Here is a 19280-nt window from a genome sequence, read left to right on the forward strand (position 1 = left end):
GTAAACGGCGTTTCCGTGCACTCCTCTGGTTCGCCAGAAGTGGCGTAATCATGCTGGCCACATGACCCGGAAGCTGTCTGCGGACAAACACCGGCTCCCTCGGCCTATAGAGTGAGATGAGCGCTCAACCCCATAGTCTACGACTGGACCTAACGGTCAGGGGTACCTTTACCTAAGGTGCTACTGGACAATTTTTTTTATTTATTTTGACTGCGTCAGACCAACACAGCTACCTACCTGAATCTGGATGTAAAATAGTTTGAGCTCTTCTTTGCTTCCTCCTTTGGCGCAGTACAACTGAGCCCCTCAGCTCTTTCCATTGCTGCTTATGTCATCCTGAGCTCTTACTCATACTTTCAGGAAAAGTGACAGCTCAACTGAGAAGAACCCTCCAGTGTAGAATTATCTTCACATGTGAGCACACACTTTCCCATGGGGTCTAGGTAAAAATTGGATCCAGTAACCTGTTTCCTTTTGACTCCTCTATATCAGAGAGATGGGACATAATATGCTAGCTGATTACTTGTTGATTTACACATTTAAAACATTCAGCTGGCCTTTCTCCCCTATAGAAAATTATGGTATAGGATTATTGGCCAGAGAAGGATCTTCTTCCACTAACTGTCATTTCATTATCTTATACAGAAGAAATTATTTCTAGAGTCTCTCCTATTTTGCAGGTTAGGGTGGAGAGAATATTCACATTGAAGGTTCTGAAGGTGCTAGCACTTTACACAGTATCTCCCTCCCTGTGGAACACCCTCTAATTGGATGTCAAGGAGATAAAGAACTATCTGACTTTTAGAAAACATCTGAAGGCAGCCCTGTATAGGGAAGTTTTTAATGTTTGACATTTTATTTTTTTATATGTATTGGAAGCCACCTAGAGTACCTGAAGAAGTGTGCATGCACACGAAAGCTCATACCAATAACTAACTTAGTTGGTCTCTAAGGTGCAACTGGAAGGAATTATTTTATTTTATTTTATTTATTTTATTTTGTTTTGACTATGGCAGACCAACACGGCTACTTACCTGTAACCAGCCAGATGGGCAGGGTATAAATAAAGTATTTCTTTCATTTATTTATTTATTTATTTATTTAATTTGCACAAAGCCACTAAAATCAATGGTATAATAAAGATCTTACTGAAAACCAGACAGTTGTGTGAATGGCTTAAAAAAAGTAAATGGTATGTGTTGGAATTCACCATTATTATTTTTCTAGGCATTTCTGATTTCTGCTGTGGGGAGTGCGGAAAGTCTAAAGGGATCAAAAGTTGGACCAATTATGTGGATCTATAATTTTAGTCTATGGGTGAGGGCAGTAGAGATGCAGAATGTTAGGAGGTCTGGTGAAAACAAGTAAACAAAAAGGGGAAAAAGAGAAGAAAATTGCCTGCTTTACTTCCTAACCAGGTATTCTGGAGTTAAAGTGAGGTCTGCTCTGTCCTAAACATCCAGAAATGCAAGCTAGCTCTAGTTTCTATTCCAGGACAAGATGAGAAGTCTTGAGGTTTGCATTCTTGGTCTGCTGCTGTCATAATTATTTATTCTGAATGTGTGATGCAAAGAGAACAAAATGAAATCAGTTTCTATATTTCAGCCTCTTTGTGGTTACAAATTGTGCAGCTCATAGCTGAAATGCATTTCATGTCATTGGATCTGACTTGAATGTGGCTTGAATCTGAACCATTGTATCCAAGGAAGAGTTAAAACTGAAAATATTCTTGACCAATACTTATAACCCCATTCTTTTTTGTCACAAATAATGTGTATAATTAATAAGTGAAACACCCCATCTTCATTGTGTCAAATTTCAAACATTTGAATTGTTAAGGTGCCTTGATAATTATTTGATTGAAAGGCAAGGTAACAAATAATACTGTATTTACAGCATCCTTCTTGGTGGAATGGCATATACATGGAGGTTACAAGAATATTGGGGGTAGTACCCTGACTTGGGAACACCCTCTCCCAAGAGGTATGCCTGGCAGCAGTTTTACTGGCATTTTGGTACCTGGATAAAACTCACCTGTTCATCTGGGTATTCATTAGTGGACTGGTGATGACTGCATATTATTTTGGGGTTTTTTTTTTGCTTATTGTAGGCCATTTATGTGTGGCTTTCTGTGAACAGGGAAAGTTATCAAAGTTGTCATCGCGTCCATGTTGGCTACCCCAGCTTTAGTAGTTAAGGCATGGCTCACTCATTCAAGAATGAAACATGGTTAAGGTTTAAGAGGCAGGCAGCATGGTTCATGAAAATGTTCCTGTTATAACTTATGATCAGGAAAGCATACTCTGTGAAATTAAGGGTTGTATCCTTCACAATAACAGTGTTTGTAGAATAACTTCTGCTCACATGGTAGAATTTCCCCTCAATCTCCCCACCCCCACTCCCACCCCCCACAAAAACCTCCCAAACCTACTCTGGTGGTACTGGAACAGATTCAGGTCCCCTCTTGCCATTGTTTGCCAGGCAGTGGAAACTTTTATTCCAGAAGACTTTTGTTTTGCCAGGCACTAGTTTATTTGCTGAGCCTGTCCCTGGTTTCCTTTATACTCTTACGTGTATTGTGTGTGTTTGTTAGATTATTGTTTTAAGGATAGTAAATCATCCTGAGTAAAGATTTTGCATTATAATAGTGAGATACAAATCTCTTTGTAAATAAATATTGCTTCCTTTTCTCTTCAATACTTTCTCTCCATCAGCAGAAAAGTATGTCATTGAAGCATACTGACTTCAGTCCCTGGAAGAAATGACACAAAAATGCTGTGTCAGTGATGGTGCTATCTCCAACATTCTGCTATGTCAAATATGAAGGCCACAAGAACTTGAGCTGATCAGGGTCTTCATGCAGCTCTAGCATCCAGTAACATCCTCTTCAGTAAAGCTTGGCGTTTGAATCTATATTTACATACTAATAAATTGCAGACTGCTTTTTTCTTTCTGAGAATGTATATTGTCTTCTGTTGGTGGCATCTAGTACCCTCTTTCCGGGCAAAGTGGTGCTGAGAAACCTCTTCCCAGAAATGCTTGACATTTATCTTCTTGTAACAGAAGCAGAACTGTTTCAGCTTGAATGACTCTAACAATGTGATAAATTTTCCCCTTGAGTGTATTTTTCATCAAATTTATGGCTAGATTCTCCTTGCAACTCCTTCCTTTTTGTGTGGATAATAATTCCTTAAAAGATAACTGATTTCTTAGCTTGTTACTGATTTTAGTTTGATTCTAAAACAATTCATTGCACTCATGTAATAGTGCCTGAAGTTGCTAGCGCAGGAATTACTAAATCATAGAATTGGAAAGGACAAAAGTCTGCTTAGTCCACAGGCATGTGTGTGTCTACCTATGTGGATATATGAGCACCTACACACAGCAGAAGCACCACATACCTGAGTCTGTGATTGGGGCATATGGTTGAGTTGTGTTATCTGCACTGGATACTGATGTGTTTCTGTGCTGGTTATTCTCTTTAAAGCCCCATACAGTTTAGGAAGAGGATATCTAAAAGTCTCCTAACATGAATCTGCCCACTCTCTTATAATCTGGAGGGTCCTTATTGCTAATAGTTATGGCTCATCTAGCAGGAATGTGAAATAATGCTTTCTCAGTTCCTACCTTTGTAGAGCTGGCTGATAGAGTTTCTATTAAGCCATAAATATGGCATAGAAATGCTTTAAACAAATTATTATACCTTTATTTCCCCAGAATGGCAGGGCATAAATACAAAATTGTTGTTGTTGTTGTTGTTGTTGTTGTTGTTGTTGTTGTTGTTGTTGTTGTTACTACTACTATTATTATTATCTCTGTCCTCTCTGTTTTTGCATATTTCTGGTTCTTTCTCCTTTTAAAAAAAGCTTTCCATTTTCTTTTGTTTAAATCAGTTTCCTGTCCATTCATTAGCTAGTCCTTGTACCTGCGGTGTATTATATATCAAAGCATGATCATCTGTCATTGATTCTTACAAGAACATTTTAATTGATATAGTGTATCTTGACTTTATTATTTTTGCCCCTCCACTTTTTTTCTTTTCTATTTATTTGAATTAAGCTTTGTGGCAGGTCCTTGTATTTTTATTCAGCTTGTATCATACCTACTTACTATAAGTGCTCAATAAATAATAAACATTACTGCTTTTTATTGTACCTGTTATCTGGACATACAGAAAGGCCAATAACTAAGATAGAAAATAGAAAAAATGTATACAGTATTCTTCTTTGGAAATGTGGTGGAATGATGCTAGTGAACGTGATACTTAACTCCAAGACACAACCTTATAAAAATGGGCTGAGGAAATGGAACCTCAAACAAGATAAAAACAATCGAAATGAGGGGAAGTGGTTCATGGCATCTAGAATCTATACATAGAAATATCATGTCTAAATTAAGGGTGGTAACAAGAAACAGATGGTAAACAAGTTAATTGAAACCTGTGGTGTAGAGCTTGCTGTAAAAACACCCTCTTTTGGATTATCTCATGGAAATAAAAAAGGCAATATACTAATCTAAGTTCTTGAGAGGAAAAAAGTTGCAAAGCAATAGATGGACACTTTTCTAATGAATAAATGTTCTTTCTCCACAGATTCTAGATCAAGAGCGAAGTACGACAGGTATTTGGCAAAGGCGTAACCTTGCTTGGAGAGTGATCAGTCTGCTCTGATGCCACTCAAGACTTCACAAGCCATTGGATGATCTGTCCAAGCTGACTTCCTGCTAACGATATCAAGGAAAATGAAATATTTCATGGACTTCCTAATACTTCTGAACCTTTCAAGGCAGCAAATGTGTGTGTATATGTGTGTTGAAAGGGGACATCCTATTTTCTGAATGACATAGAGCTCTGCCATGGCTGGTGACCATCACTGGAGGGGTCTCAGGAATATATGCCAGAGTTATCTGGAACAACCCTCACAGGATTACCCTTCAGTCCTGGGGTCTTGCTGGTCTTAATTACTTTATGTATTTGATGTTAAAAATGCTCTGATGACCTTTTCAGACATTGATAGATGTAATGTAAACTTCAGCTGTTTGCAAAGAGGAATGGAGGGTTTACGGACCTTACCATGCAGCCTGCATTTGACAGTTGCCACAACCTGCAGTTGGCTACAGTAACCATGTGACCTTAGCTTACTGTTTATAGAGCCTTAAGAGGCACCCTGAGGAGGAATTCCCTGCCAGTCTCTGATCTTACTGTAACGCGGGGCATTTGCCAAGTATTGCCATGATGTGTGAGGTAATGCCTACCATCAGCGAGAGTGACCCCTTGGGGTCACAGCCGGGCTCTGATTCTGATGCCAACTTTGAACAGCTGATGGTGAATATGCTTGATGAGAGAGACAAGCTGCTAGAGACTCTTCGGGAAACACGTGAGACTCTGTCTGTGACTCAGGGCCGGCTACAGGAGACCGTGCATGAGAGAGACCAGCTGCAGAGGCAACTGAACTCTGCTTTACCTCAGGTAAGATAAATACACAGATTTTGTTGAAACTAAAAGATGGCAACAGCAGGAAAAGTCATGGGCAAAGATACTGGCATGCCAGGACAGCGGGCATGGCTTTCTTAGTCTAATTTGAGAGGATATGGCTAAAGTTGGACATGAATGTAATGCATAATGCATTGGTTTCTCATCACTGTAGGCACTTGCCAGGGATGGAGTTTTGAAACCTTTTCTAATTCCCTTCTAAATTAACTGCATAGCTGCTTATAGCGGGTACTATATAATACAACATTTTCTGCTTTAGCAAGGTGTTGGACTAGGTGATCTTTGAGGCCCCTTCCAGCTTTAATTGCAGCAATCACTTTCTCAGTGTTAACACTTTCTTGCTCCCAATATTTCAATAGCATTGACAACAGTGTCTTTCTGCACTGACTGGCACAACTCTGCAGTGGTTTTGCTCTGACTAGGAGATAGTGCTAGAAGACCACCAGTTGGCTCCACTGAAATTCATCTTGTTGGATGTAATAAGAGTCCAATCTTGCCTTCTAAGAAATTTAACATCCATATGAAACTTGTGGGTAAGAACATAAGGGAACCAGAGGTGACATCTCAGTGATGCCTAACTCTTTTTATCCTTGTCCTCGGATCCAGGTGTGTCTGGATTCTCTGAGCTGATGCTTGAAGTTGGTGGTGTGCTAGATGAGGTAGAAAAAGCTTAAGTGTAATTAAGATATGATGGGAGCTGATAATGGATGAGCCAGTCAGCCTAGGAGCAGGTGGGTTGCCTCTTCTGGAGGGGGTTGCAGTTCCCTGTGAATGAGTAGGTTTACAATTTGGAAGAGCTCAATACAGCTACTTTTCCAGCTGATCATTTGCTGGAGAAAAACTAGACATGGTTATACATGCTGTAGTAACTTTATGTATACAGTCATAATTTCATATGTCTATCTATCATGATTGCAGGCAGTTCCAAGCAGGATTTGTGGGGCTCAGGAATTATAGGCCTAGGTCACAAATGGCCATAACTGCACCCATGTCTGATTACGATGGAGCTTAATCTCTCCACATGTCCAGGAAGGCTGTTCTGAAAGCTTGTGTAAGGAACATAAAATCTGGTTCTTGGGGAATTGGCCAGCTGCCACATGTAAAATACTACATTTAGCAACTGAATGTTGGTCTTTTTTGTAGCTATTTATTTAAAACTAGAGACTGCCTCAGTGCCCCAGGCTAAATTCCAAGGAAAAGAACTGTTCAGTCATAATTGTTTGCAGTTTTATTTCCAGAGTTGTTCTAATTAATTTCTAACACCTTAACTAGTAGTGTGCCAATAACAGATTTCCTCTGATCTTCATAGTACTTTTAATTCTGGTTCTCATTTCTTCCTAAGTCAGCTTGTATAGCTCAGTTGTTTAGAGCATTATGCTGATAATGCCAAGGTTGCAGGTTCAATCCCTGTTTGGGACAGCTGCATAGTCCTGCATTGCAGGGGGTTTGACTAAATGATCCAACTCTACAATTCTGTGATTCCCTCCTGACTCAGCTTTCATGGAATTTGATGCAGCAGTGTGCTACCTGTTGGATGGGGCATGATGTGTATGTACATGTAGTGAAGGTTACTCTGTAACTAATTAAATGAAGTACAGGTAACTTGCATCTTATGCTTATTATACTGTACTTGAGTATGGCTTTATGCTAAACACCATTAAATAATTAAATAAATTTTGTGCATGGGGGTGGGAGGAGGCAGAGTGAGGAAAAAATGGCCAGCAATCCGTCAGTCTTTGGGAGAGTGGTTGAGAGAGTAATTGGAGTGTGGAGAGAGAGTGGAGGAGATAGCAGAGAGTTTGGGAGGTGGTTGAAGAGAGATTGGAGGAGGCCAGAGAGACTTGTGGAGGAGTTTGGAAAGACATTGGGGGAGGTTGGAGTGTGGAGGAGGTACTTGGAGAGAGTTGCAGACTGCAGAACAGCCCCCAAACACAAGGTATCATTGTCATCAGCTACTGAGCTCCCGTTGCTCGGTCCCTGCTCCTTCCAACCTAGCAGTTTGAAAGCAAGTCAAAGTGCAAGTAGATAAATAGGTACCGCTCTGGCAGGAAGGTAAATGGCGTTTCCGTGCACTGCTCTGGTTCGCCAGAAGCGGCTTAGTCATGCTGGCCACATGACCCGGAAGCTGTACGCCAGCTCCCTCGGCCAATAAAGCGAGATGAGCGCCGCAACCCCAGAGTTGGTCACGACTGGACCTAAAGGGTCAGGGGTCCCTTTACCTTTACCTTTACTGAGAAACCAAAGAAGCAGAGGGTGGCTCCCATGCTGAAAGAGAAAGTGGTTGTGCTGGACTGTTTGAAGGATGGCATGCCTGTGTGTGCTGCGGCATGCAAATATGGACAGAACAAGTCCAGCCCCTGTGCCATCAAGGTGCGTGAGAAGAAGATTTGTGGCAGCAAGCACATCACTAACTGCAAAGGTGACCAGCCAGGTGTGGGATAAGGCCTTGGTGAAGACAGAGAAGGCACTGAACTTGTGGCTGGAAGACATGAACTGTAAATGTGTTCCTGTGGAGGGCAGCATCTTACTCCAAAAGGCTCTCAGCCTCTATGACCGCTTCAAACCTTTCACCACAGTTGTGGAAAGCCAGCCCAGTTTGGCATAACAGCTTTAAGGTCCACTTCAACCTCATGAATGTCCAAATGACTGGGGAAACTGCAGCTGCAGACAAGAGGCTGCAAAAACATACCACGTGCAACTAAAGATGCTGATGTATGACAAGGTATATCTTCAATGCAAGTCTTCAGTGCAACAAGATGGGGCTGTTCTGGAAGAAAATGCCTGAGGTGACTTAGATTGCCAAAGCTGAAAAACAAGTCCCTGGCTTGCAAAAGATCCAGTGACTGTGCTGCTCTCTGGCAAAGTGGCTGGACACTTAATAAAGCCATGCTTGCTGTACAGGTCTCCTTCCTGTGGTTTGGCAATCCAACGAAAAGGCCTGGATGACTTTTCCATAATTTCTGGACTGGAAGGAACTGAGAGAGTCTCACCTGGAGTTTAAAGTGATGCTGCTTGTGGATACTGCTTCTGGGTAGCCCAAGGCACTCTGCTTTGCACGTAGTTCCCAATACGACTTCCCTCATTGAGCCTCTGGATCATGGTGTGATTCACTGCTTCAAGGTTGCTTACATGAAGTTCACCTTCTCTTGGATGATCAATGTGATGGATGTTGGAAGTCCTTCAATATTGCCCATTGCATCACCTACATCAAACAGACAGTGAATGCAATCAGGGCTGAAACAGTGAATGCATGCTGACAGAACATGTATTTGCATGATTTTGCAGGACATTGAGGACATTGTGCCAGGCAAGTGGGTGGTGATAGCTTTGTTGACCATATTTAGGGGAAATGCTAATTGGAAGCCAACAGGTATTGACTGTTGAAGAGTTTGAGGAACTGGTCAGATCAAGTTCAGAATGTGAGAATGAGGATGGTGAGTGTGAGACAGCAAGCTGGAACTTGCATAACTTTTATAAACTCATATCTGAAGAAGTGTGCATACACACGAAAGCTCATACCAAGAACAAACTTAGTTGGTCTCTAAGTGCTACTAGACAATATTCTCTCATATATATATATATATATATATATATATATATATATATATATATATATTTTCTACTGCGTCAGACCAACATGGCTACCCACCTGAATTTTATAAACTCTTTCAAGTAACAAAGCATGCAAATGATCTGATTCCAGAGTTGATGCCTCCATGGAATGCAGCCTCAAGATCATCCATGACATTACAGACACTATGAGACCATAAAAGGAAATGCTTGACAGACCCAAGAAACAACAGTGGCAGTTGCCAGTCACAATGTTCCTGATGAAGAAACTGTTACGATATTGAAGCAATGCAGCCGCGAGCTGCTGGTAGCTTGAAAACAAAACATAATGGGAATGTTGGGACTGTTCCGTGGGAAACAGAGGGACAGTCAATTCACAGTGCAGAGGGCACCGGAATTAGCTCAGAGTGTAATATGAGCTGGACAGGAAGTGTTTGGTCTCTCTCGACTGCTGGAGTTTGAACAGAGCAGTCATGTTTTTTGTAACGCTGCAAAGACAGAAATAAAGGCATGTAAATACGTTTCTGTCTATCTCTTTCCCCTGCCTGGGGGAGGGGCAGGAAAGGGGGGGGTGTTCTTCTCACGCTGAGAAGGATCGCCTATCGCGACCTCTGCCTGGATCTTGCCGGGAAAGCAGACAGGGAGGTCAACAGGAGACCAAGCCGGGTGCCTGGGAGAGTTGCAAGTTTCTCCTGATAAAGGCTTGATTTCCGACAGAAACCACCAGTAGCAACATTAGATGAGCCCACGCAACCCACCTGTGGTTCCAAACCACATCCAAGCACTTTTTCTCATCCACACATAATCCCCCAAAGCATCAGTCAGCAAAGAAGAGGAGGAGGGAGACTAAGAGCTGCATTTGTTCCTCATTGGTAAGCGCAGCAATGTTTTTTGAGGTTTCAAGAGGTTGCTCTGGCTTTACACAATTTTGCTTATACAGTAAATGACCAGGAGCATAACCCTTGTGTAAGATGCGAGTTACCTGTATTACTACCTTTTACGTGAGGGAGAGCCAAATGTGAAGTTCTAAGCTAGCACATAGCACTGTAGGATATGAAGAATTTACCATCTTTTTGCAGTATGTTTATAAACAGATTGTCAAAAGCAGTGCTACAAACTCTTCCCAGCATGGACTTTGTGTGTGCCCTTAGCACAAGTACCTAAACTCATGAAAGTTTTATTAAACCTTTTTGACACAATAATTGTATTCTGTGCAAATTCATAATTAGCATTTTTTCTACAGGTACTCTAACATTAATACTGTGATGCTATAGAGTGTTTATTCTCATGAAAATCCAACCCTGATAACTGAGGGGAAGCTGAACAGGTTTGGTACAGTGTTGTGGCATGGTAGTACCAGCAGGTGGTGCTGAAATCTAGGGAAGACCCATAGCTGGTGCCCAGGGTAATGTTTTATTTATGCTAGCTTCCACCCCCCCCCCCACCGGATTCAGGTGGAATCTGAGGTGTTCATTTACAATGCTGCAGGAACTGCTTAATCATGCCTTTGCCTGTTTATTTTCTCCCAAACTGTTCCATTCTGTTATGCGTTTTAATAAGTTAGGTACACGCATAATATCATACTATGTGTGTTCTTCGTTTATAAGAGAACTCGGATGCCTCCAGTCACAATTCCAAGTATGAGCATTGTATCTTATCAACATCATTCATTGCTTCTTTCGTGCATTCTTTTCAAACCCAAACATTTATTCCTTGCTCACACCATTTACAGCTGATTCATATTATAACAAGGGCATTAAATACAGATTTACACTTGGAAGACAGTTTATATAGGGAAAAGATACAGTGTTTATACTTGGAAGCTTGACAGAAGGCATTCAAGTTCTCTTGCAAAGGAACAACATACATACATATGACAATATTTGTCATAGGGAAAAATATGTGTAATACAGTTCCAGGGTGTGGTTAATGCCTCTGTCTTAAAGATGGCCTCCCTGGATCAAGAGGTCTTAGAAAATTACTGTCCCCTCTCTAGTATTCCTTTCCTGAGCAAGGTGATTGAGATGGTGGTGGCAAGCCAGCTGCAGGTACACCTAAAGGAAGCAGATTATCTAAACCAGGGGTTGGCAACCTAAGGCCCATGGGCCACAAGCAGCCCATGGGGGTTGTTTTACCAGTTCACGAGCTGCCCCCGAACCAAGCCTCCCGCTCAACGAGTCCCCGTGCATTGCACTAAACCGGCACAGTGCAGTGCCACAAATCGCATTGACACAGACGCTGGAAAACACGTTTGCGCAGATGCTGGAAATTGTGGGCGTGGGTGCACATGTGCACCCATGATCCGGACCATGGAGGGATGAGGCCAGAGAAAATAGTTTGCTCAATCCAGCTTCACACGGTACTTAAAAGGTAAGAGAAGACAGAAAGCCCTGTCCTTAATACCTTGTTTTATCATAAATCTTGCAGACTTCTAGGCTGCGGAAATACTCCAATAATGGGTAACTATTGTGCTATTACATCATCTAGCACAGTAATTTTCGATGTTTATTGTAACAGCCTAGGAAAAGGCATACCTTACCCAACCAAAGATGCTGTGGGTGGAACACATTTTTTATGCTGACAAAGTCCCACTCAGTTTATACTCGATTGAGGGTCCCTGTTGGCAGCTGTCGGTGGCTGTCAGTGGAGGAGGAGGAACAAGCAGCCTGAAAGCAGCCCTTTTGGGCTGCTCCTTCCTCCTCCTCCTCCACCTTTGCCGCTGTCGCCAGTGGAGGAGGACTGTATACTGTCAGGTGGAGGTTGTGAAATTCACCTCAGAGAGGCAGATCTTGCACAGAGCAGGTCTCTGGGGCCATGGCCTTTTCATTGCCTACCCCATTAGCTGGTAGTTGAAATCCGGGCACCATAATGGGTGTCTCCCATATATTTATTATTTAAACTTCAGTGCTTAGAAGACTTCAAAGGGGATATATTTGGTCTACTTCCCACGTTACTCCTCCTGGAGCTGAATCTAGAAGTCATTCATACAAAATCAGAAAGTGGATTTTTTTTTGCAAGTATTTGAGTCATACAATGGTGTACTAAGCTGCTCCTGAATTCTGAGCACACCACTATCTGTCTCTCAGTGAGATGTGAGTAAGTATTCTACCCTTCCCCACACACATTATAATTTTACTCAAAGGATGCATAAAATCCAAGCCAAAGTTTGACATTGGCTTGAATCAAAAGTAATCCATATACCTAGGTTTATTTATGTTTGTTTATTTCACAGCTAGATTGCAATAAAACCTCCAAGTGGTTTACAGTAAGAATTATCAGTAAAGAAAATAGTTAAAAACAACTATTTAAAACATTCAAAAAAAATTCAATTCAATTACGGTATATGCTTAAAAGCCAGGTTAAAGTGCATGTCAACATTTAATATATTGGATAGGTTTGCCTAAACGAAAATGTTTTTAGCAGGCACCAAAAAGAGTGCAGTGAAGGTTCCTTGCCACTAGGAACAGCTGCAGTTTTAAAGCATTACAAAGATTTTGCACAAAGTCCAACATTAACTGACGTGGACTTTTATTGTCTAAAGCAAGTGCAGACAATGTGATACCCTCCTGAAGTTGTTCAACTATAATTCCCATCAGTCCCAGTCAGCATGGCCAGAGGTGAGGGTTGATGAGTGTTGTAGTCTATCAACATCTGGAGAGCATTGTGTTTGGCTACCTGTGGTCTTAGCATTCTTACTGAAGAAAATTGGTAGGCATGACACTGTAGCACTTGGCAGCTTCCAGGCAGGAGGATAATAAGCCAATCCTAAATGTAGTCACTGTCTCCTTGTTTCATGCAGATGATTGATTGAGTGTGTGTGTGTGTGTGTGTGTGTGTGTGTGTGTGTGTGTGTAGTGGGGATGGTTGAGTTTACCTTCAGTGGAATGCAGACAAGATTATTTGAAAGCAGTGCAAGTGGCTGTTACTAATATTGTGTGTCCAAGGCTCTGAGTCTCATGTGCATATCTCTCAGAACAGAAGAGAGCCCAGGGTTGGGATTAACCTTGGCAGCCATGTTCTGAGGTGATTATTTAGCAGGTCAACCATGAACCCCAAACTGAGACGCTAGGCCCTGCAGCATGCTGCAGAGCCTAGCCAAGGGTATGACAGCTCACTTTCTGGCTTGTAGTGAGAAGGGGGAGGACCTGTATTTTTAGAAAGGGGAAAGAAACTAAAATATTTCTTGCATTATGGTACTACCAACCCCAGGGTACTTCACATTCAGCTGAGCAGCGACAGCAGTCTGCAAGAGCTTGGCAAGGGAGGGAGAGCTAAGCACTCAGCCAGACAGGCTGCTTACAAGCCCAGTATGAGCACCTTCTGGCCTTGACACATTTTGGTCTTTCTGCTTCCTCACTGAGCTGAGTGACCTTCTGCCCTTGGCAAATTTCCAGTTGGGTCAGCCAGATCCAATAAATTCCAAGCTGGTCAAAAGGTACCATGGCCCTAAATGGGCTCTGCCGTAGCTGATTTTCAGGCACACGCCCCTTTGTGGCCTCACATGCTCAATGCCCACGTCTTGGATTGAGAGCCACAGCTCTGGTGTCTGCACTCATCCATGTTGAGCAGCTGGGCAGAGAGCATGCCAGGTCAGCCAAGGGAGGGTTACGCCTCTCGGGCTCTGCAGCCGCTTGGATTAAGGGGCTATGCGGATTTACTCTCTGCTCTTGCTTCAATTCCTCTCCCTCCGACGTTCTGTATAGGGAACATGCAAGCAATGCAGAGCAAACTAGGTCATTGCAAAGGGACTTTGTGCATCTGTGAGATCCTCTGGGGGAGGCTGCTGGCTCTCCCGGCTCCCAGCTTCTGCTTGTAGCATTTTTGCCTCCCTTACCAAGTCGCACTGCTGCCTCCCCTGGATCTTGAAAAGGGATGTGATTAGCACAGGCAGCAGATGGGGAATTTCCGTGAGCTCCAAATGCCTCCTCTTGACAAGGGCTTCGCTGACACTATTCCAGTGCCCAGTTCTCCTCCTCCTCCCGGACAGACAGATTCTGCAAGAAGCAACTTCCTGCTGGTTTGAACCTCAGGCACCAGGGTCTGCAGCAGGACATGGAACTTAGGCTGCCTCTACCCTTCATCTCTGGATTTAGTTGCTGTTCTCCCCTCGGCCTGGCAGAGCCATGGATTTACAGATCAAGCTGGCTATGATTCCCCAGCATGAATACAGGGAACAAATCCATAACCATCCATCTGTCCAATGGCATTAATTTCAGCATGTACATGTATCAGGTAAGCAGGATACCCCTTGCAGTGTCTGCCCACCATAGCTTTTCACCTTTTCTTGATAGATGGAAATACTCCAGGCTCTTAAAGCAAGTGTTGAGGCCTGTCCGAACCTCCACAAGCAGCTGCTTTTCTTCTAGTTCTACTTCTTTCAGGAGTTGTGTTGCCTATAGGCATGAACTTCTGTTCATATTTGTTTCTGTTAAGAAATGGAGTATCAGTGCCATAGGCTACTCCAAATGTCTTGAGGGGGAGAGGGGGAAAGAGCAGTTTTTTCCCCTTTAAAAATGTTTAGGGGTACTCTCACTTTCCTATTCATATAGAAATACTGCTCCTCAATAAGGCCAAACTTAGATTCACAAAATGTTTAGGGGTATGTGTCCCCCCATGTCCCCCCAGAAAAGAAGCACTGGGAAAGAGTATTGGGCACAGTTAGTGCTGTCAGGTGATTCCCCTGACAGATAAGACAAAGAATATTTCCTAGAGAGTTGCGTGGAGCAGAGATTTCCTACCAAGCTGAACCCTTATATGAAAAGTTCATTGAGTACAAACAAAAGAGCAGTTGACCTTTGGGAGCTTCTGATTTATAGTGATCTGTTTACCCTAACATGCTTGAACAACAGAGACCTGCAGGTTTGGAACTTAGAAGTGGGAAACGCCTAAGTATGAACATATAGCCTGTTGGTTTCCCCCTGCTGTTTGAAGCTACTTTGTGAGCTGCCCACTGTACATCATGGTAAAATAGCTAGTTCTTTGCTCTATTTTGAAGGGTCCATGTGAACTAGGGTCATACTTTCAAAGGGCTGAAGTTTTTCCTTCCTGGTGGACCATAGGTGATTTACCTTTTTGGGAACTAATTGCCATAGCCCCAAAGGCACTTCCCCAAGCCCACTATGAGGGCTGAGAAATTCCCAGGGAGTCTATAGTCACCAGACTTGTAGAATTTTGATTGGTAGCACCATGGAACTGGACAAAACACATGGTATGAATGTGGGACTGATACCTAAAAATTCACACCTATCAAAAAATGTGTGAAATTTTGTTTTCCACCCTCAAACCTGCCTACTCCTTCCTTTCATTTCTGTCTTTATGTATGCATACCTCTCAGGCAGCCTGTGAACAGACAATACATTTTCCTTCAGGAGCGCGACCAGTGTTGCTGCTGCAACGTATTTGTATTTATTTTCCTGTGACCATCTTGGGCATCTATTGCATATGCCCAAGAGGAATAATAAAGTCTCTTTACCTGCTCTATATGCTTGACTAGTTTTGGAATTAGGCTGTGATTAGCATCATGGATTGCACCTGACAGTCTCATTTTTATTCTCCCCTGATATCTCTCAGAAAGGTGACTGCATAATGGGTCTACCTTACATATCATCATTTTCTAGCCCGACCTAGTGGCTTTTCCCCTGACAGTGGGATTGTAGGATTGTAGGAAAAACCAATCTTTTAAAAGGGAATTAGACCAATTCATTTACAATAAAGCTACTAGTCATAGCGGCTACAAGCAGCCTGCACAGAGCCAGCAGACATCTGAATACCAGTTGCTAGGGACTAACCATGGAAAAGAACTATTGCCCTTATGTCCTGCTTGTGGTCTTCCCCTGAGTATCTGGCTGCCTAATGTGGGAAGCACAGTGCTGGACGAAATAGGCCTTTGGTCTGATCCATCAGGAGATGGGTTCCTTAAGTCCAATACTGATTCATTTGGACATTCTTTTTTCTTCTTTAAAATTCTCCTATGTGCACATTGGATTAATTATCTGAGATGCAGTTAATAACACTGATTGCTTCTGTATCTGTTTTGATCCACTATGCCTGGCACAAACAGTTATTCCAATTAGATGCCAAAAATGTGACTTACATCCTAAGTGGACCCAATTCATTCCTTGAACTCTGAGGCAAATCAGTAGGGAAAAGAAGAATTGTCCTTGTATCTGAAAAAAATGTTCCACATTCTCCGTCATTGCTGTGTTTGGCTCTTCCGATATTAAGAAAATCACTTTACATAATTGATATGCTCTTAACATTTAAAATCACAAGTTCTTTTGTTTTTGCTCAAACAGTTGAGGTGTGACAGATACCCCTTAAGGTAGCCTGTGCCAGATCCACTTAAGGCTATAAAATTAAACTTGATACCTTCAGCTACACTGGGAAGCAAACTAGAAGCAAGTATAGGTTTTAAATCTCTGATATAATAATTCATTGCTTTCGAATACTTGAACAATCGCATTTGGTGTCTTCTGACGTTTCTCAGTAGTCTTAAGTTTTTAAGAGTTCTTAATTGAGCCAAGATTAGGCATCCGTGTTTCACTTTCTAATCCATTTATAGGTGTCCCTGCCTAATCTGGAAAGCTTATGGCTATGCAATTTACCATCCAAGGGTTGAGAGAAAAGGTCTGGTAAGGTCTAATCTAAAATGTCTGTTGGAAAAAGTATAAGCTTATAAGGGATTTCAGTAACTTGAGGATGAAGGACTTGTTAAACTTGTCCACAAGACAACCATCTTCTAACATGGTTCCAAAGTGACTAGGCAGCATAGGACTGAAAGGTAGTATTTAGCTTAACATTAGAATAAATCTCCCAAATCTTCATCTAATTGAATGAAAGCTCATGCCATAATAAACCAGTTAATCTCTAAAAGCTGCAGCCTTTTTGTTTTCTTGCTTCTATGTTAGGCGATTAGAACATCCTGCCTGGGGATACTGTAGAGACATTCTTCCTCAATGGGATCATTCCATATCAAGTGATCCAACTTTTAAATCTCATGTCATCTAATTTTCTTAATATTTTGTACACTTGTTGAATGATCAAATCTAAGTTTAAATCTAAAATTTTAATTTTTTATCTCATCCCATTTTTGAGTTATGAGGATTTGAAATTTCAAAAATTTAACAATTTTGGCCTTCCCAGACCTACACAAAAACCTTAAAAGCTCAGCCCAAGATTGAGATATGTCAAGACCTAAAACACCAATCTCTTCAGAACTTCATAGGCCTTAATATATGTCACATGATGAACTTACTCTAAATTTTAAATTTAAGTTACAAAATTTCAAAGTGATTAAAAAATTAATATGATTTTAAAATTCCAAAAAAATGTACAGTATTGATCATTTATTTCTAAGAGCTACCTGCATAATTTCATCCTGGGATATCAATGGGATCACATTACAAAAAAAATATATGTTAATACATGTCTGCCTTATTGGGTTCTATTTAGGATAAATGGGTCTTCTCAAAGAGAAGGCCACAACCATAATATTAGTTGCTTCAGGCATTTCATTATAAAGTTATTTAATTGAAAGGTGTCTAAAAAGCTAGTCAGGCTTTTATTTTAAAAATGTGTTCGAAAGCTGAGTGATAGCTTGCTATTGCATGATAGAATTAACACTTTGAAAGAATTATTGTTAGTACTTTATTTCATGAAGCACAACAAAATACATATCAAACAAAATTATGACACAGCCGGAACTGCTTAACTGCTGCTGAGATAACATCCAGTTCTTATTTTCAACAAATGAGGAGTACAGAAAAGAAGATATGTTCCTGAAAGACGCTTTGAAAGAGTGAAAGTGATCAGGGGAACACAAGGATTTCATTGCTACATCCAGTCCAACAGAAATTGTGACCAATGTGTACTCCTTTAGCAATGAGAGTGAGAAGTTTGACAGTGAAGGAGGTATAAAATCTCTGGATATGACTGAGATAACTGGATATGTGACCTGTGAATACAATAAAGCATGTTGCTTAACTTATATGCTGTTGGTGGACTATGAAAGTGAAGAAGCGACTGTGACCTCCTTACACCCGTCAGGGCCAGCATCATCATTTGTTTACCCATCTAGTCAGGATGTACTTAAGGTAGGGCGAGCACAAGTTCCAACAAGCGTTGAACCAAGGACTGCAACTGGCCGCACTCACACTTTGGCAAATGAAACGTGCAACCAATGCTCTTGAAAAACGTTTGGTGTAAAGTATAAATAATGTTTTCAGAGACCAAAGTACGAGATTGGCTCCATTATTACCAAATAATGGAGGTGTATAAACAGGACAGGAAAATTGGCTTCCAGGTGGAGAAATCAAAATTAGAAACAGAATTGTTAGAACCCAATGCTAAGAATTTGTCAAGAATGTATAACTTGTTGCTGAAATGGAATACACAAGATGAAACAGTTAAATCAGCTATGATTAAGTGGGCACAGGACATTGGTCATAACATTATGTTTGCTGACTGGGAACAGTTGTGGACCACCGGTATAAAATTTACGGCATGTAATGCCTTAAAGGAAAATATTATGAAAATGATCTATAGGTGGTACATGACCCCAGTCAAGCTAGCAAAAATCTACCATTTGCCTGATAATAAGTGTTGGAAATGTAAAGAAACTGAAGGTACTTTTTACCACCTTTGGTGGACGTGCCCGAAGATTAAGGCTTTCTGGGAAATGATATATAATGAAATGAAAAAGGTGCTTAAATGTACTTTCCCTAAGAAACCAGAGGCCTTTCTCTTGGGCATTGTTGGCCAATTGGTGCCAAAGAAAGATAGAACTTTTTTTATGTACGCCACCACAGCAGCAAGAGTACTCATCGCAAAGCATTGGAAGACTCAAGATCTACCCACTCTGGAAGAATGGCAGATGAAGGTGATAGACTATATGGGACTGGCTGAAATGACTGGCAGAATCCGTGACCAGGGGAAAGAGACGGCGGAAGAAGACTGGAAGAAATTTTAAATCTATCTTAAGAAACATTGTAAAATTAATGAAAGCTAAAATGTCGAGGTTTTAGGAAAATAGGGGTTTACAGCTGTAAAATATTAAGTAAAAGAAAAGAATAAGGGAAAAATTGATAAAACTAAAAGCTAGGATTTGCTGAAATAAGTTTGGAAATTGGGATGTAGAAAGGGGAGGTATGGGAAAGTCGGCGAAGTAAGGTTTAAGAAAAAGGGATATGAAATTATACATGTTTGTTTGTGTACTTGTTTG

At 41.4% G+C, this 19280-nt stretch overlaps 1 protein-coding gene across 7 annotated transcripts in view; it reads left to right on the plus strand.

Moving 5' to 3' along the window:
* PPFIA4 (PTPRF interacting protein alpha 4) overlaps positions 1 to 19280 on the plus strand; it is a 116911-nt gene that overhangs the window by 39314 nt on the left and 58317 nt on the right. For 6 of the 7 annotated variants that reach the window (XM_081194657.1, XM_081194658.1, XM_081194659.1 and 3 more), the window contains exon 2: positions 4592 to 5467. In XM_081194657.1, the coding sequence (XP_081050783.1) occupies positions 5231 to 5467 (237 nt within the window). In that variant the 5' untranslated portion in view covers positions 4592 to 5230. Of the gene's footprint in view, positions 1 to 4591; positions 5468 to 14045; positions 14294 to 19280 lie in introns of those variants that run through there. The other variant, XM_081194662.1, reaches the window with a different exon arrangement.

Source organism: Podarcis bocagei, assembly GCF_964188305.1.
Source record: "Podarcis bocagei genome assembly, chromosome: 5".
NCBI lineage: Eukaryota > Metazoa > Chordata > Lepidosauria > Squamata > Lacertidae > Podarcis > Podarcis bocagei.